General features: G+C 46.3%; 12 protein-coding genes across 12 annotated transcripts; 5 read left to right on the top strand and 7 right to left on the bottom strand.

Annotated features, from left to right (window-relative positions):
* Positions 1-169: 169 nt before the first annotated feature.
* On the top strand, positions 170-2,161 carry Bathy06g00280 (COG1064: Zn-dependent alcohol dehydrogenases (ISS); the record flags this gene model as incomplete). The annotated part of the gene is made up of 1 exon (XM_007512639.1): positions 170-2,161. One exon carries the CDS (start codon positions 170-172, stop codon positions 2,159-2,161), a length of 1,992 nt encoding a protein of 663 aa, XP_007512701.1.
* A 226-nt stretch (positions 2,162-2,387) lies between these two features.
* Bathy06g00270 (unnamed protein product) lies at positions 2,388-3,944 on the bottom strand (the record flags this gene model as incomplete). The annotated part of the gene is made up of 1 exon (XM_007512719.1): positions 2,388-3,944. The coding sequence occupies one exon, from the start codon at positions 3,942-3,944 to the stop codon at positions 2,388-2,390; it is 1,557 nt and encodes a 518-aa protein (XP_007512781.1).
* A 374-nt stretch (positions 3,945-4,318) lies between these two features.
* On the bottom strand, positions 4,319-5,953 carry Bathy06g00260 (major facilitator superfamily; the record flags this gene model as incomplete). The annotated part of the gene is made up of 1 exon (XM_007512409.1): positions 4,319-5,953. The coding sequence occupies one exon, from the start codon at positions 5,951-5,953 to the stop codon at positions 4,319-4,321; it is 1,635 nt and encodes a 544-aa protein (XP_007512471.1).
* A 389-nt stretch (positions 5,954-6,342) lies between these two features.
* Bathy06g00250 (predicted protein) lies at positions 6,343-7,488 on the bottom strand (the record flags this gene model as incomplete). The annotated part of the gene is made up of 1 exon (XM_007512505.1): positions 6,343-7,488. The coding sequence occupies one exon, from the start codon at positions 7,486-7,488 to the stop codon at positions 6,343-6,345; it is 1,146 nt and encodes a 381-aa protein (XP_007512567.1).
* Positions 7,489-7,895: 407 nt separating this feature from the next.
* Bathy06g00240 (predicted protein) lies at positions 7,896-9,926 on the top strand (the record flags this gene model as incomplete). Its single annotated transcript, XM_007512596.1, has 1 exon — positions 7,896-9,926. One exon carries the CDS (start codon positions 7,896-7,898, stop codon positions 9,924-9,926), a length of 2,031 nt encoding a protein of 676 aa, XP_007512658.1.
* A 103-nt stretch (positions 9,927-10,029) lies between these two features.
* On the bottom strand, positions 10,030-11,337 carry Bathy06g00230 (predicted protein; the record flags this gene model as incomplete). Its single annotated transcript, XM_007512766.1, has 1 exon — positions 10,030-11,337. One exon carries the CDS (start codon positions 11,335-11,337, stop codon positions 10,030-10,032), a length of 1,308 nt encoding a protein of 435 aa, XP_007512828.1.
* Positions 11,338-11,581: 244 nt separating this feature from the next.
* Bathy06g00220 (predicted protein) lies at positions 11,582-13,093 on the bottom strand (the record flags this gene model as incomplete). The annotated part of the gene is made up of 1 exon (XM_007512392.1): positions 11,582-13,093. One exon carries the CDS (start codon positions 13,091-13,093, stop codon positions 11,582-11,584), a length of 1,512 nt encoding a protein of 503 aa, XP_007512454.1.
* Positions 13,094-13,259: 166 nt separating this feature from the next.
* On the bottom strand, positions 13,260-16,640 carry Bathy06g00210 (predicted protein; the record flags this gene model as incomplete). The annotated part of the gene is made up of 1 exon (XM_007512370.1): positions 13,260-16,640. One exon carries the CDS (start codon positions 16,638-16,640, stop codon positions 13,260-13,262), a length of 3,381 nt encoding a protein of 1,126 aa, XP_007512432.1.
* A 485-nt stretch (positions 16,641-17,125) lies between these two features.
* Bathy06g00200 (predicted protein) lies at positions 17,126-19,990 on the top strand (the record flags this gene model as incomplete). The annotated part of the gene is made up of 1 exon (XM_007512425.1): positions 17,126-19,990. One exon carries the CDS (start codon positions 17,126-17,128, stop codon positions 19,988-19,990), a length of 2,865 nt encoding a protein of 954 aa, XP_007512487.1.
* Positions 19,991-20,165: 175 nt separating this feature from the next.
* Bathy06g00190 (cyclophilin) lies at positions 20,166-20,753 on the bottom strand (the record flags this gene model as incomplete). The annotated part of the gene is made up of 1 exon (XM_007512484.1): positions 20,166-20,753. One exon carries the CDS (start codon positions 20,751-20,753, stop codon positions 20,166-20,168), a length of 588 nt encoding a protein of 195 aa, XP_007512546.1.
* Positions 20,754-21,105: 352 nt separating this feature from the next.
* Bathy06g00180 (predicted protein) lies at positions 21,106-21,728 on the top strand (the record flags this gene model as incomplete). The annotated part of the gene is made up of 2 exons (XM_007512794.1): positions 21,106-21,130; positions 21,352-21,728. The coding sequence occupies 2 exons, from the start codon at positions 21,106-21,108 to the stop codon at positions 21,726-21,728; spliced, it is 402 nt and encodes a 133-aa protein (XP_007512856.1).
* Positions 21,729-22,100: 372 nt separating this feature from the next.
* Bathy06g00170 (predicted protein) lies at positions 22,101-23,318 on the top strand (the record flags this gene model as incomplete). The annotated part of the gene is made up of 1 exon (XM_007512540.1): positions 22,101-23,318. The coding sequence occupies one exon, from the start codon at positions 22,101-22,103 to the stop codon at positions 23,316-23,318; it is 1,218 nt and encodes a 405-aa protein (XP_007512602.1).
* Between the last annotated feature and the right edge of the window lie 71 nt (positions 23,319-23,389).

Below are 23,389 nucleotides of genomic sequence, written 5' to 3'. Positions count from 1 at the left end.
GAGCTTTCTCTTTTGAGAAAAACGGAAAGAAATATATTCCCTCTCTTTCTCTTTCAAATTCCTCTGACAACAACGACACACACAACAACAACAACAACGCGCTCTAAGAAAGACGAAAAGCTTTGCGTTGAGAGCGAAGGAGAGAGAAAGCGGCAGAAAGGAGGGGAAAATGAACACGTGCGTTATATCCGATCTGCCTCCTCTCAACAACTCATCGTCTTTGCGTTTTTTTACCATCCTCGCATCGAAAGAAGGGGCGCTGGCGAAAAAAAACACATCGTCGTCGTTCTCCTTGGAAGACGTGGAAGAGGTGGAAGAAGAGGAGGAGGAATTTAACGACGAGGAAGAAGAAATAGATGAGGAGGAGGAGGAGGACGACGACGACGACGACGAGACAGAACGACGATGGATGGAAGACGAGAGGATAACGAACGCGACGCGCATCGACGTGCGCGAGTTGACCGATACGCTCTACGACGAGAACACAAACGAAATAAACTTAACCACCGCGCGAAGTAAATCGTATTTGAAAAAAATACAAATGCAAGGGGGAAGCAGCAACCAGAGCACGGAAGAAGAGAGCAAGAGTTGTTCCAAGGAAGTGCGGGAGGAGGAAAGAACTCTGATCATTTTTTATGAGCCAGCAGAAACGAGCGAAGAAGACGAAGAGGAAGAGAAGAATACATCAGATAAAGATGCAAATAACAATGATACTAATACTAATAGAAGTGAGAAGAACGAAAACAACGCTCGTCGTCGCGCTCGTCGTCGACAACGAAATAGGTCCGTATTCGTTCCGTTTTACATCGCGCACGTGTTCAGAAGATGTGGGCACACGGGGCCGATAAAAGTGCTCCTGAAGGAGGAGAAGAAGAAGAAGAGGCGAGGGTCGACGAAAGAAGAAGACGAAGAGGAAGAGGCGAGGAGAAGCGTTTCCTCGGTCTCGGGAATATACGATGAAAGGATAGCATCGGTGTATGATTTGTTGCAAAATTTAACGACGCAGCGACTTCAAGTTATCGATACGCGCTCGGAAGCTTTGTTTCTCGGTAAAGTGCGCCGGGGGGCGAAGACTGGTCCTTCTTCAAAGAACGGCGGCGTCGACAGAGCCGGTCACATTCCAAGCTCTATAAATGTACCTCACTCGCGATTGCGACCGTTTGATAACGAACATAATATTGCGATATTTGAAGATCGTGGGGTTGATATGAGCGCCCCTTGCGCAGTTATAGGCGAACAAAGGTGTTCAAGTGCGCCTTTCGTGGCGGCTATGTTGGAAAACCTTGGCTTGAAAGAAGTCTTCATCGTCGAAAGCGGGGTGCGCGCGTGGAGGTGCGAGGATGGTGGTTCCTATCCTTTATTCAATCCAAGGACCGACAGCTCATCCAAGGGTCGAGTTCTCGTTTGGAGCGTCACGAGAGGACGTTCAACGGCTTTAGAGCGAGCTTTCGCGCAGCACCCAAAAATCATGGTCATGCACGAACTTTTGACCGAACCGTATTTGAAAGAAAATACGCCAGACAATTACGAAAAGATAAAAAATGGACAGCAGACATTAAACGTATCCTCGAGCGGTTGCTCGTATGCGTCCGTGATGGAACTCATGATGACTGATTATTCCTCGCAAGGAAAACCATATTATTTATGCAAAGAGCTCTCTTGTTATTTCGATGAGGAGAAGTGCACCGATGAATGGCTTCTAAGCTTTCATCACGTCATTCTGGTTCGAAACCCAAGCGATGCGCTGAAATCTTTCTATCGAGTAGGTCTCAATAATGCAGTTGCGGAATCGTTATATTTCGATCCGTCTGAATCTGGATTCAAAGAGTGTCAAAAGATTGTGGAGAGATTGGATAGGATTAAAGGAAAGTATATGGTCGTGGACGCTGATTTAGATTTAATGGCTAATCCGGAAGGGACTCTGAAGCAGATTTGTGCGTTTTCCTCGATTGCGTTCAGTAAAAATATGCTTTCGTGGGAACCGAAAGAACTCGATTCCTGGAAAAAGTTCCGCGGCTGGCACACCGACGCCGTCAACTCAACGGAATTAAAAGCACCAGTACGGAGCGAATCTTTCGAGCTAGCAGACTATCCGAAAGAAGTGTTCACCGCCGTCGAAGAAGCCATGCCGTACTATACTTTCTGCATAAAAAGAAGATGAAAAAGGAAGAGGTCACCCCAGTAAAAAATAAACATGTTCACATAGTAATACCGGTAGAAATTTATTCTTATATATATTTTATTACAGTAGAATCATGCGTTATTATCACATTCAATGCATGTATGATACATGCAACTCGCACTCGCTTGCGCGCGCGCGTGTGCGTGTGTGTTTGTGTGTGTGTGTATGTGTGTGTGTGAAAGTATTCTCAGAAATCTCCTCTTTTTTAAAGGTTACTCTCGTCGGCTCCCTTTTCTTCGCTCGCCTTCTCCTCGACGTGTCGAAATTTAAACCTCCTTCTCCCAAACGATATGGAAAAGAGCAGAGCAACGACGCAAGATAAGATAATGAATATACCAGCAGTTTTGTCTAACGCAATCGTGTAATCGATTTTGCTCGCGCTTGCATTTGCATCGCATGTATCCGTGCTGTATTTGTTCAATATTTCATCCAATACGCCATCCGCTTCCATGCCTAATAAGATTGTATCAAAGATGTGTGTTATATCCGAATGACAATCGTCATAGTTCGTAATAAATCCACCGCCAGCTGCTAAGACTATACCATTCGCGGAGGCGTCACAGTTAGTTGCTTGCTGGACAAGTGTACCCGCATCTGCCGAAGAAAGAATCACCGCTTGAGAGCCGTACTTACTGAGCAAATCGTCAATTTTCTTCGTCGCTAATATTTCACTTCGAGCGACATCCGTAGCAATAAGCCAAGGATTCTGGGCAAGTATTCGAGACTTCAGCGGGTCTCCTGTGAACATGATGGCTCTTCCGCCAGCCTCTTGCAAATCGTTCAACGTATTGATAGCCATCGTACTTATCGCTTCCTCGATGAGTATAGATGTCAACGCGGCTGTATATAATGAGCTGAAACCAAGCGTGCAAAAGCTAAATACTGATTGAAGCACCATGCCCGTTTTCGTCACAGGTTCTGCCACGAAACCTCCCGTCAAGCATTCGAACGATAAAAATATCGATCGAGCCGCGGAAGCTTTGAACGTCGGTAGATTAAAGTGCGGGTGTTCAAAGAATAAATACAAAAGAGCGTAACCGACCAGAAAACTAATAAGCGTGAGCCATACCTGCCAGCTCAGAGGAGCAAGGAAAGAGAAATAATCAATCTTTCCGCCGCTTCCCGCTTGCTTACTCACGGTTAATATTCGCGTAATGTCCGTGTGATAATATCCGCAAGAGATACCGATGGAGCGCCTTCTCGCCGTATCCGACCACCACTGTCCGCTCACGTCAAAGTCGCGAGTGAAGTTCAAAGCCATTTGCTCGTACGTTTCCCCTCTGCTCGAATCCACGTCCCCGAATATCGTCCAATTCGTTTTAAAGTTCCCAAGCGACGCCATCTTTTCGAAAACGTCAAAGTTATACCCCGACAATTGACTTCCGCAATCGGTACAATACACGTCCGGATAGTCTCTCGTTCGCGTCGGCGCCGCTTCCCCTTCGATGGAAACGTACCCGGGATCCCAAATAGCCGCCACAGTGAGCGTTAAACCGTCGAGTCTTGAAACCAAATCTTCGCTCGTTTCAGAAGAGGATATGTTCACACCATCCAGCAAGTTTAATGCGCACGCGTCCAAACGAGTGGCTCCAACGCCAAACCTCGAAAACGAAAGTCTGTCCGTGTTAAACTCAGTGTTGTAATCACAAAAGAGGAGAACACAAAAAAAGAGAAAAACAGACTTGCAAGGTGGAGGAGAAGAGTTTTGATGGACGAATTTTGCCCCCCTCCAACGCCTGCTCTCTTTTCGTTTTTCTCCCATCGTATCACGAATAAATAAATAAATATGCGCGCGATTTTCTTCGCGCGAGCAGCGCGGCGTATAATTATTCGACTCTTCTTCTTTCTCTCCTCCTTCTTTCTCTCAGTTGCCGCCGTTAAAGAATACTATAAAATGAGAGGGAAAGGGAGTAATTGGAGAGAGAGAATCGTGTGTCTTTTTTTGATGCATGCATGAAGAAAAAAAAGAAATTTTTGGTTGTGAAAAAAAAAAAGGAGAGAGATTCTGAGAGAAGAGGACAAAGGCGACGTGGTCAAATGTTGCTTTGTATGAAGTGAAACACTTCTGCTGCGTATTTACAAATATAAAAACATGCACATCCTCTCTCTACCTCTAATGACTAAATTTTGCTGCGTCTATCTCTTAACGACTTCATCGCCGTTTGTGCTACCGTCGTCGTCGTCGTCGTCCGTGGATGCTATATTTATCTGTCCACCTTGTTGTTCCTGTTGTTTCGTTGCCGAACCGACGACGTCGGCCTTCAAGGCTCGCAACCGATCAAATTCTCTTTTGCTATATTTCATGGTCAAATGCAGCCATATTGGCATAGCAAACAGAAAGACGCCACATGCGATGAGGAACAAATCTATATAGAAGAACGCTTTCTTCGGAGAGTCGCTCTCCAAAGCAGAATTCATCGTCGGATACTGCAAAACCGCCGATAGAATAGCCCAAACGCCGACACCAGTTCCGTACATTTTACCAAACGTATTCACACCAAACACATTCTGGCAATACACAGTTATCGTAGTGTAAAAAGTAGACCTGAATATTCCAAATGCGATAAAACCGATGCAAAGTGACCAGTACGAATCGTTGTATAGAATTGGGATAAACGAGATTATTCCAAGCACGTTCACCACGGCGATACTAATCGCAAGTCCAAACTTATTTACAAACGAACCCGTTAAACTGAATATTGGAATAGAAGTCAAAATCAAACCATTAAAGAGTGTAACCAGTGTATTCGCGTCGTTGTAATCTCGTCCGTCGCCGACGAGCAATAAATGTTCGAAAACTGATCCGAGCAAAAACATGATTCTATAAATACAAATAAACGACCACAAAGAGAGCCACAGATAATGAGGTGTTTTCAATTGCTCCAGAAACGTCATCTCATTAATGATTCTGCCGTTATGCGTAGCGGCACTGCGACCAATTTTCCTATCAAAATAACTGGACGAACTGAATCCAAGACGTTTCATACTCCCTATATTCTTAAGCTGTCGAGCTCCCGACTCAGAGACTATTTCTTCGGGTCGTTCCATGTATTTACCCCAAACACGTTTGTGCGATAATACCAGGAAAAGAACGCTCATAAAGAATAAAATGTAAAACAAATGCCGCATGGAAAATATTTCCGCGTCGGACTGATGCAACAACATGAAAATCAGGAAACAAATCGTCGAAGCATCGTAGGCGGTATTCATGATGGCGTGCGATGTCTCAAAATATCGCGTAGACTCCCAGTGCGAGCAAAACGTATAATGCGAGAGAGAAAAGCCCGCACCACCGATTGAAAGCAGTCCACTCGCCGCTATAAACGCATCAAATTGTTCAGAGTCGGATTCTGCGAAAAGGACGCACCCGGCCGCGAATATGAGTAGACTCATCAATCGACATGGCAGCACTCCGAATTTATCAACGAGGATGCCCCAGACTAAAAGTGAAACCGGCGTCCCGAACGCTCCAGCGGTGTAGATTTGAGAATATCTCACGTTTGCGCTCGCGCACGTGGCGATTGCGGTGGTAAAAGTGTTGTTGGTGTTGTTGTTGTTGTTATTACTATCGTTAGTATGATCGGTATCATTTTCATCCGAGGCACACAGTTCGGAATATTGTCCCTCTTTTCTCATGATTACGAACAACGACGAGGCTCCAAACATCACTCCGGTGCAAAAAACACACTCAATCGCGCTCAGACAAAGTAAAGACCAACGTCTCAACATCGACGATCGCGTCCACAACCACGGACCGGAAAACGCGGACATGTCGATGCTCTCTATCACTGCGTGTGCTTTTGGTGGTAATTGTTAGACGTTTTGATCAAAACGTATTCAATAAATAGAATAGTTTTGTTCGGGTGAGGAGACGTGAATTGTTTGTTACGGAGGGGATTATATGAAGAAAACAGCACAAAAGATCTCTGAAAAAGAAGGGGGGGGACGATCGAGTAAAAAACCTTCCAAAAAGAGTATGTGGGTAATTAAATTCGTGGGTTTTGTCCTTTCTTTCTTTTTTCTTTCTTTCGCTTTCTCTTTTTTTCGTAGATTTCCCCTCGTGATGAGATGAAGAACAAGTCAAAAAACAAGAATTGAAACAACTTCAACCCTTCCTTCCTAAAGTAAGAACTGCATCATGTGTATAATAAATAAATACTTTAATCGAAACCTTTATTCGACCGTAACTTTTTCTTCTGACTGGCGCTTTTCTTCTGTTCTAATCGCTTGGCGTTTGCCTTTTTCGCGCTCTTCTCCATCTTTTTCCTCGCTTGAGCGTTTTCCACGTCTTTCAACACCGACGCGCTTTGGATGATATCGTCCATCTTCTCTAAAGCGTCGTCTATGTTTTTACTCTGCGTTCGATGTTTCGTACTATTCACGACTAGGCAGTCTTCGCTATTGATTCTGTTCTTTTCCAATATCCGCAGACGAGCGGCGACCCATTTGGGTAGGAATCCAGATGCCACGGCGCCGTTGAGAGATAAGCGCATGTCCACTTTCGTGTTTACTTTGTTCACGTTTTGCCCGCCGGCGCCTCCCGAGCGCGAGAAGGATATCTCTACATCGCCTTTCTCCAACGGTCGAGGCGATGAGCTATCTTCGCCTTCTCCAGGTTTCGGTAAGTCGTCTTCCCTCGAAATACCAATAGACGACGATGACGACGATGAAGAAGAAAACGCGCGAACCCCGTCCGGCGAAGAAGTCGGCAAAGTCAAGCTACTGCCTCGCTTTGGCGGACTCTTTTTGTTCTTCTTAGTCCCGGGCGTTGGCTTTTTCGCGCCTATAACTATGCCACCTCCCTCGTCGTCGTCAAAGTCTTCGGAACTTTCCTTCCACGGGTCGTCCAAATCCTCCTCGTCGTCGTCGTCGTAATAATAGTCTTCGACTCGTCCAGAAGCAGTTGCAACGTCGTTCTTGAATACCCTTTTTTTGTTCGGCGTGTTAAAACTACTACTACTACTACTGCTTCTGCCATTCATCACACTAAAGCTACTCATAAACCTACTGCTGATACTACTACATCCACACCAAGCCTTTTTCGAAAGCATCGTCATCGTCGCTCGACTCGGTTCTTTGTCGCCGAAGATGCTGCTGCTGCTGTTGCTGCTGCTGCTGCTGCTGCAAGACGTGGATGATGGAACGCACACAGATAAAGAAGACAAAGAAGAAGACAAAGAAGAAGACAAAGAAGAAGCACGAGCTGAACGACAGTGACGACGACGACGAAGTAGCACTGGCAGTACTCTTTGCGTTGCCGCTGCTGCTGCCGCTGCTGCTGCTGCTCCTGCCATCATCATCGTCATCGTTTTCTTCTTTTCCTTTCCTCTTTTAAGTTGTCGTGTATAGACACAGAAGAAGAAGAAGAAGACTGTCAGAAAGAATTTTTAGAAAAAAATTTGGAGAAAAATTTAAAAACAACAACAGATGACTTTTTTGGGGGAACGTCACTTCAAAAATTTCTTTAACGACTCTCACTCTACTAAATACGAACACTCACACTACAACAACAAACTCACACACACACAGTAATCAAAGTGCTTTTGTGACGGAAGTTATTGTTGTTGTTGTTGGTTTTGTTTTCGTCGTTGTCTCGTTGCTGATATATACGCGATAAAAACGCGATAAAAAAGAGAGAGAGAAAGAGAGAAATTTGTTCCGTTACTCTTCGAGCGTAACTTGAGAGACGACGACGACGACGATGATGATGATGATGAGGACAAAGAAGAATTCGAAGCTCTTCTTCTTTTTCTTCCTCGAAGTGTTAGTTTTCTTCGTTTCTCTCGAAAAAGTATCGGCGGAAAGATTCACCGGGACGTTAAAACTAAACTCCGCGAACACGGAGCAAACGGTCGGTAAATTCGCGGTGAGAAGAACGGGAGATATAAGCGTGAAATTATCAACCGCGAAAACCGGTTGGGAACGTGGCAGACACAAGTTGAAAGTTTTATTGTTTGAAGATAAATCGTACGAAGAGTACGACCGACAGGTGAAGAAAGGAAGCTTGTGCGACAGTCGATGCAACATGGCAAATTTAGAGCACGACGTGGATTTACCGCACCCGAAAGCGACGCACAAGGCGGAAGGGTACGAGTTTTTTGAAGATCCAGAATCGGGAGACTCCTATCGAGTGGATTTGGACAGCGGGAACGTCAGTTGGGTACATCCCGAGAATCACATGGTGGACGAAGAAGCCGTTCGAAAAGCCGCGGATAACAAGAAGAAAAAAACACCGCCGTCGTCCAAAGGGTGGGGGCTTAAAGGAACAGGAGGGGCAACCCCCACGGATTCGTTGACGCCGCAGAAGATTGTGCACAGGGAGACGTATTTCGAATCGAGCTTACGAGCGATGCGACAGGTGAAAGGAAGAAGAGGCGTGACGTATAACGCGTCAAGAGCTGCGTTTTGGTATATCGTCGTCGCGGATTGCGCGTTGGAGTTTTACGACGCGAAGCCTCCGCCTTTGCATTTCGATATCACGATAAAGAATAATGGACAACACTTACCGTCCGATTTGAGCGGCATCGGGTGGGTGTACGTGACGAATTTTTTATTCATGTTCTTTTTAGGTTTGGTATTCGTCTCCATGGCCGTTCGCATGCACAGAAAGAACGAAAAGACGACGCATTTAGTCGTTCTTTTAGTCATGTTGGCGTACTTTTTACAAATGATGAGCTTATTACTTGAACTATTACACTTGAGAAGATTCGTCAAAGACGGGAAAGGCTTGCGATGGCGGTACTCCTACTTACCCGCAGATTTTATGGCAGAAGTCTCGCAAGGAACGTCTGAGTTTATAACGACGATGACGTTGTTATTTCTAGTCTGTGGATGGACGACGACGGCGGAGGCGGAAAGTTTGAAGAGTTCCGCGGCGAAAGTATTTAGTGGTGATTCGAGTTTAGAAAGCGGTTCGGCGGCGAGAAGACGAACGGGGGCGAATTTTGGAGCCGTCGCAGGCGCGGACGGCGTCGCAGACGATGGGGAACGAAAGAGAGGACGTTCGAACAACTTTAGTAGCGATGGTGATTACGACGACGATGCGAAGAAGAAGAATGCGCCGCCAACGCCGAAAACAATCGCTAAAGGTGCGGCAGCCATCGCGAAAGGTTTGCTCGGTAAAAAAGCGTTGGAAAATCCAGAGACGAAACGAATTTTAGTGAACATCACCGCAGCGTTGCGCTCGCCGGGGTATTTGTTCAAAAAGCTACCCAATGGTGTCAGCGCAAGCACTCGCCGCTTATCTGCTGGTGGGATGATTATCGCAGGGAACGCCGTGTTACATTTTATTTTAGAAGCGTGGGGGCGACGATACGAGTCGATGTTCAACTCGTTCCACGATCACGAACATTTACCTGGTTTCCTCCTCGTATTTATTCGTTTAGTCCATGCCGCAGTTTTTATCGTCGGTGGTCGAACGGCTATTGCCGCCGCCGATGTCGACAGGCGAGCGAAGAATTTCATTCGAAACTTTCGAGTGGTTGGCTTGTTGTGGTTGATTTCGTTCCCCGCGGTTGTTTTCATGGCGAGGTTTATGAAAAAATTATGGCAAAGGCGTTTCGTCGCCGCTGGATGCGTGACGTTACAAACGCTCGGGTTGTGCGGACTCGCGAGTTTAGTTTTGTTGGACGATAGTTTCATGAAGTTGAGCTCAATTAGTGGGAAAGGAAATGCGTCGTTCTATCGCGGTGGCGTCTCCAAGTTTGGCGTCGGTAAGCTGCGAACGAAAGTGAGCATGGATTAAAAGATTGTCAAAAATACGACGCGCCTTTGAACAGACCGGGGGATTCAAACTTTCCTTCTCGTGGTACAACAGAAATTATTATTATCGTTATTATATATACACTTTACTTTGCCGCTAAATCTATAACTTCCTCTTTCTCCGTCCAAGCACCGACGTTTTCGAAAGCCGTCGCTCTTTGGTGTCTATAATCCGCGTCCGAGCACCAACGCTCGTAGTCTCTCGCTAACCCGCGTAAAAAAGCTTTCTCGATTTCCCTCAGAGTGAATCCAAGAACGGCGTCGCCGACGCTCTGAGTAACACTTCGCGGAAACTTCTTGAACGGTCCAGGCGGATCGACACCGACGCCGATTTCTGTCCAACCTTCGATGTACGCGTATTTATTTTCCTCTTCTTCCGCCTCTTCTTCTCCCTCTTTTTTACTACTCGAAACATCATCCGCGTCGGCGTGTTCTGCCGAGCCAATGCCGTAGTGCAACAAATCACCGTAGTCCCACGATTCATCTCCTCTGCTTTTCCAGCGAAACGCCGTGCTCCCTCGATTAACGAACATCTCGTTTATGCCTAGACTTTCGACTTCCTTCCCTTCCAATCGACAACTCGCGACTTCAATCAAAACGCATGGTCCTCTCATATCCGCATCCTCGCGTTCCGGTCTGTACATTTTATTCATCTTCTTTCTTCTCTTCTCTTCTTCCTCTGCTTTTACATCGTTCGCTTTCGTTTTGCCACTCCACACAAATCTCTGTTCGTTATCCGTCGTCAACACGCTCACTTTCACTCTAACGACTGGTTTTACCTCCAACGTGAAGAACTTCAATCCCGGGATGGCGAGCTCGAAGAAGCCTTCGTCTTCTCTAATAGTCTCGTCGAAATATTTCGTCATCTTCGCGCCTAACGGCAACGGCACGTCCACGTACTGTTCCACAGGCAGTCGCATGTAGCTCGCCAACGATAGCTCTGGCGTGACATCGTCCGCCTCGTTCACTTTCACGATCGCTTCGCACGTCGCTCGAAGGTTCGTGTTCCACTCTTTGCCAGCCTCGTTGCTGTTGAACACATTTTTGCTGCTGCTGCTCCTGCTCCCTGGTGGTTGTTCGTTCGCCAGCGACGACGACGATGAAGAAACAACGACGCGATTTCGACGACAGTACGAATGCCGACGAAGGCTACACATCCTCGTTCTTATATCATCAGTACTGTTGTTGTTATTGTTGTCTGTACCATTCCTAAAACTTCTTCCCCGAGAGGACGGAAAATGTTGTTGTTGTTGATGTTTAGATATGATTTTAGAAGATGACTTTGACGAAGATGACGACGCGCGAATGATGGTGAAAGGGTGGTTTGATTGCGCGTTGCGGAGAGGGTCGGTGCGAGCACACGCATCACCAATACCACCGGTTTGACAGCGCATCGATGCTGATGCAAACATCATCATCATCATCACTCTTTTTATGTGTCGTATGAATTATAAATGTGAGGCAGTTTGGATATTATTAAGAAATTCGTGGTGGAGGTTGGTCGTAAGCGTTTTTGGGCGAACTCACACAAAAAAGGAGAAGACGCGGAGAGCAAAAGGACGGATGGAAGAAGGGAGAGAGACTACGAATTGAGGGTAACAAAAACACATCATCATCATAATAATCATCGTGAACATTTCAAACGCCTTTCTCTGCTAACAACTCTTTATCAGCTAATTCCGCTGCTTGGATTTCATCGATCCGATCGGCTCTGGAGACGCTCGGATTGACCAAGCGGTCTTCTCCCGCCGTGACTGAAGCTTTAACAATCACGTCTCCTTTGCGTAAGTCTCTCACGTAGTCTAATCCTTTCGTGACGTACCCAAAGGTTGAAAACTCTCCTTCTTCGAACGCTACACCGCCTAAACCGGCTTGTCTGCGATCGAAATTAAAGAGAAAAAACTGGGAGGAAGAGGAAGCGCCGTCGTCCGTGGCTGAGCGCATGGCGCTGACGCTCCCGTTCACTGAGAGAGGAATGGAAGGTAACGCATCGATGCCGCTCGCAACATCTAAAGGCGACCGGTATCTCGGCTCGAATTCATTCGACGCCTTGACTTCCAAAGGGATCGATGTCGACGCTGAATTATCGCTGTTGCCAAAAATAACAGCCGTTTCGGATAAATTTAATTTACTCCCATCGAATTCGCCTCTTTTCACCGCGTCAACGAAGTTTCCAGCCGTAATTGGCGCGTTAAAACCGTCGCAGGTTATCTCGAGATCCACGGTTTTCAAAGGCTCGCCGTTCAAATTCCCAAACGAACTCCCATCGCCGTGTTTAATCGTAAACTTTAACTCCGCCCGTCCCGTCATTCTTGGCAACTCTTGGTATCGCTTCGGTAACAAAAATGGCAAGTCGTTCACTTGGTTCACCATGATATTTCCGTTCGCTTCTATGGCTTTGGCGATCCACTTATCAAAATTCTCCACGTCTTGGTTTTCGCACGCTAAGATTAATCTGTCCAAGGCGATGACTAAATTCTCAATCTCAACTTCCGCGCTGGCTTGGGTTTCCTTCACGATCGGTTGGAAAATCTCACCTCTTTTCTCCTTGACAATCTCTTTCGCTTTCTTGATTTCGTTCAACATCGAGTTCCACGGTTTTCGCTGCGGGATGCGAAACTGATACGCCGCGTCGTCCAAATTATACTGAATGTCTGACGACTCCGCATTCACTCTCGGCGTGGCTCGTCGTAACGCCGCGGTCGGCGTTCGCGGTAAGCCCGAATTTGGGTTCGATAGCAACGCGCTCGCTTCCCGGGGAAACGCAAAACCGGATGAAAGGAGGAAAACTTCGGTCGAGAGACACAAGGAAGCGCACAGCGCGGAAACTGCTGTTTTCAAATTCTTCCTCTTCTTCACTTTACCGCTATCAATGTCTTCATTGTAGTCGTTATCGTTGTCAGTTGTGTTCGCATCGTTTCTCGATGATGAAGAGGAAGAGAGCGAAGAAAGAGCGCGCTCGAACGCATCGAAATCGCTTCTGTTTGCGCAATAATCAATCGCCTCCTCCTCCTCCTCCTCCTCGCCGCTTCTTCTGTGCGCGCTTCTCTTGGTTCTCCTCTTCGTCGATGATGATGATGTCTTCTTCTCCTTCTTCACCTGAAAGGTGTTATTACTCACCACCACCAGCGACGAGGAGGACGTCGTCATCATCGTCGATGATGCAGACCCAGCGAACATATCTGTTTATTAAATACGGCGAGTAAAAGAAATACGAGAAGGAAATTTATTGTGATGTTGTACGACTGTACGAGGAGAAAGGAACAAATTGTTTTTTCGCATGTCTCTCTCTTTTCTCTGCTACTGCTGATTAAAACTAACTACGGACATTATAGTATGACTTCTTCGCCCTTTTCTTTTGCTCCATGACCCACTCTTCGATTCTTCTCTTCAACTCGACGTCACTTTTCAAATCCTCTACTTTCAACGGTTGACGACTGAAAGGACAGGTTTCGTTAGAAAGCAAGTGGCGCTCGATGGTGGCCCGGTCGCAGACGTTTTTCGTGATCGGTACGATGACTGGATCTTTCATCAAAGTACACATGAGAGGGTCTTGGAACTCGTCTGGAATCTCGCCTAAATCGGCTTCGAGGTCGACGGCATCGTCCGCAGCTTTTTTCGCAGCTTTTTGTAGCTTTTGGAAAATCTCAATTTCCGTCGGCGAAAGAAGAAAGTGTTTGGAGAGAACGTCGATGGCCATGGTAAAGACTTCGTCCTTGTAACTTCGCCCATCTTCCGAAATCGCCTCGGCTAACGTCTTTTCCGCACCCGTATCCATCTTGTCCGCGCCTTCATTGATAATGCTTTCGTTTTTATAAAGATTGAGATACACGGTGACGATTTTTGTCAGCAACTCTTTCGGATCGAACTTATACTTCTCCGGGTTTTTCACTTTCAACTTTCGTCTCTCCGGGCCGGCGAGGTGACTCAGGAAGTAGTTCAACATGTCCGCGACTCTTTTGATAATCTCGGGCCTTAGGAACGGCGTGGCGATCTCTTTACTCGTATACGCCATCATTTCTATGTTTTGCTTCGCGAAAAACAAATCCGATCTCAGTTCTCGTTCGCTGCTTTCGTAACGCGACTCGTGATCGTCGCGTTGTTCGTCCGTCAGCTGATTCCACTGCGCTTCGTCCCCCATCAACGCCTCCCTTTCTCGAATTTGCGGAAGTTTCTCCATAGCCTCGCCGAGAGAGTGCACGGCATCGTTGATGAGCATGTCAACAAACTTCGCGTAAAATCGCCACTTGGTTTCTGAAAAAATCTTCCAACCGTTTCGGTACTCCGGGATTGCCCAAAGATACTCGCAAATGTCGCCGATTTCTTTGCGGACGTTGAATTTTTCGTAAGGACCAACAGCTTGCTCGGCATCGGCGAAGAGTTTGAGCAAGTTCGGGATGAGAAACTGAAATGCGCTCGCGTTTGTTTCGAACATCACTCGACCTAATTTATCCGAGCCAGAATAGTCTGGTAAGAACGAGTGTATGACCGAGACAAACTTACATCGAAGATATGGATTTTTGATGTGCTCAGACGCCCCGGAGAAGAGAACGAGAAAGTCTACGACTTCGGTCAAAATTTCATTCTCAATCAACGAATGCGAAGAACTTTTCGTGCACATGACGTACACCAAGTAGTCCAAAGTATCTTCCACAATTTCTTCCGGTATCGCTCGGAAAGCTTTCGAGGCTTCATCCGGGAGTTGCGTCGTCGTCGTCGTCGGAATTGCTGGTGATGTCTGATCTCCACCACCACTTCTTGCTTCGTTCAATAACCACACGCACGTTAAACGATAGAATGCAAAACTATCCGATACTACGCGCGGATCCATCAAAGTCGCATCGCAAAGCATCGTCTGTTGAATGTAGGCATCTTTCTTCATGCGAAGTTGTCCGAGTTGAACAACAAACTCGTGTCTTCGCGGATCGTTCCCGGGTAAAGATTGTATCTCCTCCTCCAATTCGTTCACTCTCTCGGCATAACGGCGTATGGTATGTCGCTGCCTCTCTTCTTGCGCGTTGATACAAGCGATGATGCCAAGATGCATAGCGCGATGAGTCGCGAAAAAACATTCGCAGACGAATCCCCACGACGACGCGTTCGCATCGCCACCTTCTTCCAACTCAAACTCCCCGCTGTTATAGCATTGTTCCGCTTCGCTCTCGGTCATGCCAAGTCTCGTGCAATCTTTGTAGTCCGTTATACCGCACGATTTAGAAAGCGTGTATTCCGCTTTAATTTTCGGCAAATGTTTTCCTTTTCCGTTGAGAACGTCCGTGAATGGCAAACTCAAACGTAACATCGTCTCGCAAAAGTTTACAAAGTAGCCGTCTGAGCAATTCTCAAACCAAGATAATTGTTGCTCTTGTTGACTTCTTTTCTTATTCACGTGCAAGTTTAAGAAGATCCACTTTAAAACGCCATCACGAGTTGGCCCGCCGTGTTTAAGCAAAGTCTTTAAGATTGCGTGCAAGCCTTCGTAGACGCGAGCCATGTGCATCCAAATCGTCGCATGCGCGTTGTCTCTTTCGCGCACACTCACTTTCAAGTCTTTCGATCCTAAATCAACGCTTGGAAATAAAGCTGGAAATACGTTTGGTTCTCGTCTTTGCGACAACATGTTCATCACCGGAACCCTCGAATACATCGGCGAAAGCGCAAACAGCGGCCCTAATATTGAACACTCCTCAAAATCTTTACCCAACACGTATCCATCGGACGTTCGCGCGTTTGCGTTGAAGTTTGGTATCATCATTACGTGCGGCGGTAAAGTAGGAAAGATTTGAGCGTTGCGGTTTTTGGGCATCCAGAGCGGATGCTTTATCAATCTCGCCGCGGCGATTGGATTCGCCGCGAGCATAAACATTGCCCTCAAAAATGGATCGAAATCCGCGAGAATGGACATTCCGTGGACGAGAAAAGGTTCGGTCGGTAAAGATTTCTCTCTCGTAAACGTCCATTGCCTTTCGTGCAAGAATATCGCATCCAGCAGGTCAGGTTCTTCCTCGCCAAACTTTTTGCAAAACGCGTCCAAATACATCTGGCTCATTTCGCCCGTGTATAATCGATACGAAAACTCATTCACACCGTATTCTTCCTCCCACTCTGATATTGGAAACATCCCTGGCTCTTCTCGGGTCCCTCGAATTTCCTCGTCCGGATTCAACACCAATCCACCGTAAGAGACGCACAATTTCTTCACCTCTTGCATCAACAGGTCGAACTTATCTTTCGCGTCCCTTTCGTTTGCAAACTGCGCGAGAGTGGACTTTCGCAACTCCTCGTCCGCTCTGTGAAACGTTTCTAAAAGGTACCTGAACTTTGACTTTTGATTCAGTTGGTGTTCGTTTCTTCTTTGTTCACCACCACCACCACCACCACCACCACCTGCTCCTCCTAACGATGATGACGAGGATAGCGATAACGATAATCGCGAGATCAGCACTCTGTCCGCAAACTCCTCGTTTATTTCATCCACCTCGTCGTTTTCTTCTTCTTTTTCTCCTCCTCTTTCTTTCTTTTCGTTCGCGATCTCCTTTTCCAACGCGTCTAAAAACACGATCGATGACGACGCATTCTCGCCATTACCACCGTCGCTCGTCGTCGTCTTACTACCAGTACTACTATTGCTACCACTCTTCGTCCACGCGCAGTTGGTCACCAGCTCGAGCTTGGATTTGAAATACAGCCGGTGCATTTTCTTCGCGTCTTTCATCATTTTTCTTTTTCTCACGTTTTTTGTAGGACGACGAACTCTTTCTTCCTTCACAACAAAAAAGAAGAAGACTCTGAGAAGACGGAAGAGGAGGTTACATAGCAATCTGGTAGTGTTGGGTGTTCGCAAAAAAAAATTTGTACTCGTCGTAACGCTTGTTTTCACGAAAAAGAGAAAAAGCGTCCCCGAAACAGATCAAAGATATTTTTTCGGAAAAAACCTCAAAAACTTTTCTCACCGCCCTCCCCTCTCTTTGTGGATTTGATCGACTGCACATCCATCCTTTGCGAACACTTCATAGAAGAAGAACGCGCTCGTTCCACTCATTTGCGCGATATCTTTTTCCTCTTTGTGCGCGACAACACCCGCGCGCTTGTTTACACAAAGTTTGTTGACACTTTTGCTCGTAGAGGTGATTGAAAAAAAGGGGAATCGGCTGCGTCACACTTCTTTTTATAAAAAAAAAGATGCATGTAAAAAAGGAAGAAGAAGAAGAAGAACATGAGCAACGATCGCGCCGGGCGATCAAAGTGGCTTTGAATCTCCTCGTGAAGTCACCTCGATCGACGCTTGAAAGATATAACAAATCGATCAGTTCAGATGACGGGAGTAGCGTCATATCTTCTTCCGCTTCTTCCTCTGATTTAGGTAAATTGGAAGAAGAACAAGAGGGGGTCAAAAGAGAAAAATTTCCGTTTTTGGCGGTAAATCAAAAGGAGCAGCCCAATAACAGGTTTGTTTTAGGGGAAACGCTCCCACTTCCTCGAGCGGAAAAGAGCATCCTCGTCTCTAAAATAGACGACGAAAATGACGACGACGAGAACTATCCGATCGTCTACCAAGTTTGCGAAGCGATTTTGGAGGAGGATGTGAAGAAATGCGAGAGATCGTGCACCGCGGCTATGGGCGTGTTGAAACGCGCGACGGTGTTTCCTTCTTCTCTCGTTCGTCCCGGGTTGTCGAAAAAAAGAGAAGAAAAAAATCTCGAGCGTGTTGTCGCCGAGAAAGAACGGGATGAAAGCAATAACGAAGAATCTTGTGGAGTGAACAAAGAAGGCGCGTTGGAAGAAAACTACTCGTATCTTTACGTCGTTAAGAAAGAAGAGGAAGCCAATCTGAGTCCCATTGAACGGATTTTTGGACCGGTCTCGGAGGATGTTCTCGCAGTCGCTCGTGTGAAATTTATTTCTCGTGATGATGATGATGATGATGATGATGACATTGATGTCAAAACTGCAAGTGCTAATCCAATGGTGCACATTGCAGCGGCATGCGATCGTTTCTTCATTGCAAACGAAGCTTTGTTTGTAACGAGCAGGGGAGCAAACGCGGCGATATCTTTCTTCTCGCAACTTCTTCTCGATGGAGTCCATCGGGTCGTCTTAAATCGAACGGCTGCGCAAAAAGATGCGCATAACGAGAAAGATGTTTATTTTTCACTCCAATGCGTACCACCAATGCTTCCAGAGAATGCGAGTCTCATATCTTACGATGAAAGTGTCGTGAGAGACAGCGACGATGAAATTGTGTTCTCGTCGATGAAAACCTTCACCCTTCGCGCAACGCTAGAGCGCGATCCGCTTCTCGAGACGGCTACGGAGACAAATTTGGAAGTCGCCGCGCACTCGAGCAAAGGTGACTATGGGAAGAGCAACTCTGTGAGCGCCGATAATTACGTGCGTCTTCAACCATGTTCAGCAGATAAAGCGAATGCTTCTCTCGTAGCATCGTTGTACGATGCGCTCTTTGCCTCGGCGAGCGAGGATGAACAAAGAAGAAGCAAAATCGAAGAAGATGTTTTCGTTCACGATATCGTGTCCGAAGCATTCACTTCGTCTATTTTTGATGCAAAAAGTGAAGTTGCACCGGCAAACAACAAGACGTGTCTTAAGACTGTTCTGCCGGAAACGAGCGTGATTACGCCATGTTTAGGCGTTTCCCCGGAACACGGGCGGGCGGTTTCGAAAGCCTTGGACGAGTGGTCAAAAGCTCGATCTTTCTCTCCGTCGTCGCTTTTTCGCGACGTCTCTGACGATGATAAACTTCCACAAAACTCTTCGATTATCGCTAAAGTGAAGAGACAAAAAGTTATTTTGTTGGGAAGCGATGTGATGAGCTCACTTTCACTCGATGCTGTGGTGACGGAGATCTGTCGCGAGATGGATTCTGAAGAAGCTGCTTTCGCTGGTGAGAAGACACTCGCAACTGCGACATTCTTGGCGTCTGCATCTCGAGGTGAGAAAAGTACAGGCAAGTATGGTGGAATATTCTTCGATGCCATCGCTAAGCACGAAAATTCTGCGCATTTGCTCTTGCTCAAGCTCGCTTCGTTCGGAATTTATCCTTTGCGAGGTACTTACGACGTCTCCTTGTTCGATTTTTGTGACGAACCAGCCGCGCGGCCGTCATCTTCTCCAGTTTCGCCATCCTCTGATGCAAATGTTCTCTTCATTGCAACCTTCCGAAAGAGAAATTTCAAAATCATCAACACCTTATCGATCTCTAACGTCGATAAGTTGGTTGAGATCGAGCGCGAGGCTTGGATTTCGTGTCCGGAGATGCGCACGTCTGAAGATACGATTCGCGATCGCGTGTTGAATAATCGAGTGATGAACTTCGCGATATTTGATATGGACGGTGAATATCTCGAGGAGACAAATGACTCGTTGAAAGGAATGATGTATACGCAGTTTGTCAAAAGCACGGAAGACGTGTCCAATAGAAACTGTTGGGCAACGAAAGAGTCTGCTCGAGTTGACCCGTTCTCGTCGCAAACGATACAACTTTTGGATGTTTTTGCCGATCAACGCTACTCGCTCGAAAACGGTGGCGACGTGGGCATGCAGCTCAGAGATTTTGTGCTTCACTTCGCAGAAAGAGTTCCCATGGTACAAACAGTTTGCGCCGTTACTCGAACGAGAGGCTTCCGCGAAGTGCAACAAAAAGCCATCAAGGAAATTGAGGAAGTATCCGAGCGAACGCAAGCGAGCATCTCGGGACATCTCAAAGCCTCTCTCGCGATTCCCACGTACGAACAACACGTTATGTCAAAAGAAGGCGGATATAACGACCGCGGCCTATTCTTACACGTCGGTGCGGGAGCTAAAATTCTCAAGGTTCAGTACGGTTGGAGACCGAAAGATTACGAAAATGACGGAAACGGGACGCTCATCGAATACAAACTCGAACGACTTTCGTGGAGAAGATACTCAAACGTCAAAACGTTCAAGAGCTCACACAGCTCATCATCATCATCGTCTATGGTAGAAGCTGTTGCTTCTGCTATCGATACTATCCAAGATGAAAAAATGGGAAGGGTCGCCGCCACGTAAATGTATGCCAGGAACTCCTTCGAGAAGGCCATGAAGTTATGTATCATCCACCCCTTCTTTCTTCAATCAATTCCATTTTTATGATTATGATTATTATTACATTTTAAGTTTTAATTGAACTACAGTACCTATTCTACTTTATATCATACGATATTCCTTTTCCTTACAACATGGCTCACATCTCTCCGCATTGTGAGATTATAACCGCTAGTTTTGGCGCGTTCGCACCCCCCGAGACTGGAACCGCTTCAATCTTACGCAAAGTTAACATGCCATCACCGATAACTCTTCCAAAAACTACGTGCTTATCATCTAACCATTCACATTTTGCGCACGTGATGAAGAATTGACATCCATTTCCGTCCTTACCGGCGTTCGCCATCGACAACAATCCTGGGCCGGTATGTTTCGCGACGAAGTTCTCATCCTTGAACTTACTGCCGTAAATTGACTTACAACCCGTCCCGTCTCCTTTCACAAAGTCGCCGCCTTGTATCATAAAGTCTTTGATTATTCTGTGAAAAGGAACATTTTTATACCCCAGCGGTTCCTTCGTTCTCGGATCTACGGTTTCCCCGGTGCAAAACTGACGAAAGTTCTCCGCCGTTTTCGGCACGACGTCTGCAAACAGTTCCATTTTTATTCGTCCAACTTCTGTGCCTCCGATGGAGATATCGAAGAAAACGATCGGGTTTTGTTTGCTAATCGGACGATCGTGCCAAGATGACGTCGTCGATATTGGTGCGTCTTCCGCGGCGACCATATCGGATTCTTTTGCCGCCGCGTCGGATATGAATTCTATAGTATTATTACTTTATTATTATATGATGATGTTAATGCGTTCGCTCGTCGTCTTGTCTCTTTTTTTTGACGACGAAGAACAGAACCAAACGCGTTACAAAACTCTAAAAAAACAAGGGTCTCTCTCTCTCTCTCTCTTTCCTTTTTCTCTCTTCTCTCGTAATCGCCACAAATTGCACACAAACCTTCTTTTTTATTCTTTTCTTCTCAAAAGAAACGATATTAAAAGTCTTCGCGAGCAACAAGCGCATTAAACACACACACACAAGCAGTCACACGCACACGCATTCAAAAACCAACCTTTCCGTTTTTTTATGGAAGAGCTCGAGCCATCCTTCGGTACGTTTTTTTAGTTCTTCTTCTTCTCTTTGTTTTGAAGAACGAGAAGATGAATTTATTACTTCTTTTCTTTCCCTTCCCTTCCGTTGTTGTTGTTGTTGTTCTTCTTCTTCTTCTTCTTCGTCTTCTTCGTCTTCGTACCACCATGGAATAGTAAACTGACTCTCACTCGCGCTATTCTCCTTCTCTTTACGCCGCGTAACAATTAAACACGACGACAGGTATCGACCCATTCGCGAACCAAGCCGACTTGTTGAATCAAGACGATCGAGAAGACTCGGAACTCAAGAAGAAGAAAAAAGAAAAAGCCGAGAAAATCAACGCGGATTCGGTTCAAGACAAATACATTCACATCCGCACGCAACAAAGAAATGGGAGGAAATCCTTAACGACGTTACAAGGGATTAATCCCAAAATCAACAAGAAGATCATCTTGAAAGAGTGCAAGAAGAAGTTCAACTGCAACGGAACGATTGTGGAAGACTCGGAACTCGGGGATATCATCCAGCTCCAAGGAGACCAACGCAAAAATGTGGCCCAGTTTTTGATCGACGAGAAAATCTCGAAGAAGGAGTTTATCAAGGTGCACGGCTCGTAATTTACTTCCTCACACGCAAGAAGAGGAAGAAAAAGAGAGAGAAAGAGAGGGAGAGAGAGAGGAAGAGAGATACGGGTAAAAATTACGACGACATGTACACAACGCTTAGAAAAAAATTGGACGCTCGTCTTTCTTCGCGCGAGAGCGCGAAAGAGAAGAAGGGTGCGAATGAAGCGTTCTTGTTGATTAGTAGAGAGAAAGAGAGAGAGGAAAAAATGAAGCGCAGAGAGATGAAGAAAAGAGCGAGTGGTTGGGCAATGCATTCTTGTAGATACATACGCACTTAGGTTTTAATCTCATACGCGAGAGAAAATTTTCTGCTCTTTCGGGTTCTTCTTCTCTTCTCCCCAGTTCGCCCTTACCTCACAAGAAATGACTTGTCCTTTTGCGTCCCTTTTCCGTCTCGGTATTACTACTATTCACCGCACTCCACTTGCTTCTGGTACTAGAAGCAACGAACCGAAACGTCTCTTTGTCGCGAAGAACACAAAGGCGAGAACGTCGGCGTCCTCATCATCATCGTCAAACGAGAACACGCACAACGGCACGATGTCGGCGAAAAGTCGTTTCACCTCTTCCTCCTTCACGGATGAGACGATTACCACAGAGAACACGACCAAAAAGAAGAGCGCGAGAATAGCGCTCGTGCAATTGGCGTCGACGTCGTCCAAGGAAGAAAATATTGAAAACATGCTGGCGAGAGTCGAAGAAGCGCTTTCATCGTCGTCATCGTCGTCATCATCGTCATCATCAGGAGACAAACCGTTAAAATTGGCTGAAGAAGAAAAAAAGATTGTGGATATCGTAGTCTTACCTGAGATGTGGAACTGTCCTTACGGAAACGAGTTTTTTGCTCCGTTCGCGGAGGATGTAGTGTTAGATCGAGGTAGTTCTGTGGCTGAAGAAGAAGGAAGAGGTTCGACGTCGCCGTCCTTCGATGCTATGCGGAAAATCGCCAAGGAGAAAAAAGTCGTTCTGTTTGGAGGATCAATACCGACGAGAAAGGACGGCAAGCTATTCAACACGTGCTTTGTGTTTGATAGCGATGGCGCACTCATAGCAACGCATCATAAAATGCATTTATTCGACGTAGATATACCAGATGGAATCACTTTTTTTGAATCAAAGACGCTCACGGCGGGCGACGCGGTGACTATCGCAAATACCAAAGATTTTGGAAAGTTTGGTGTTGGCATATGCTTTGATATGAGATTTCCTGAGTACGCGCGCGCGTGTGCGCTAGAAGGATGCATTGGGATGATATATCCAGGAGCCTTCAATACCGTGACCGGTCCTTTACACTGGGCGTTACTGCAAAGATGTCGAGCGGTGGACAATCAGATGTTTGTTGCGACGTGTTCGCCTGCGAGGGTAGAAGGCGCGTCGTACCAAGCACATGGCGATAGTTCAGTATACGGTCCGTTTGGGGAGAAATTAAACGACAAAGAATTAGAGGAAAAGCCGGGTGTTGTGTATGCGGATTTAGATCTCAATGAAGTCGTGAAAAGACGCTCGGCAATGCCTTTGAATAAGCAAAGGCGACTCTCGGAAACGTACGAGTTGTGCGCGAAGAAAGAAGAAAACGTTTAGAAAAGGAGAGTAAAAATATATTTCTATTTGTACCGCTAAAAACTGCTACCTGTGCTGCTACTACATTATTC

Source organism: Bathycoccus prasinos (assembly GCF_002220235.1).
Source record: "Bathycoccus prasinos genomic : Chromosome_6".
Lineage (NCBI taxonomy): Eukaryota > Viridiplantae > Chlorophyta > Mamiellophyceae > Mamiellales > Bathycoccaceae > Bathycoccus > Bathycoccus prasinos.
The sequence above is the reverse complement of the archived record's forward strand: the minus strand, read 5'-3'. Positions and strand labels throughout refer to the sequence as shown.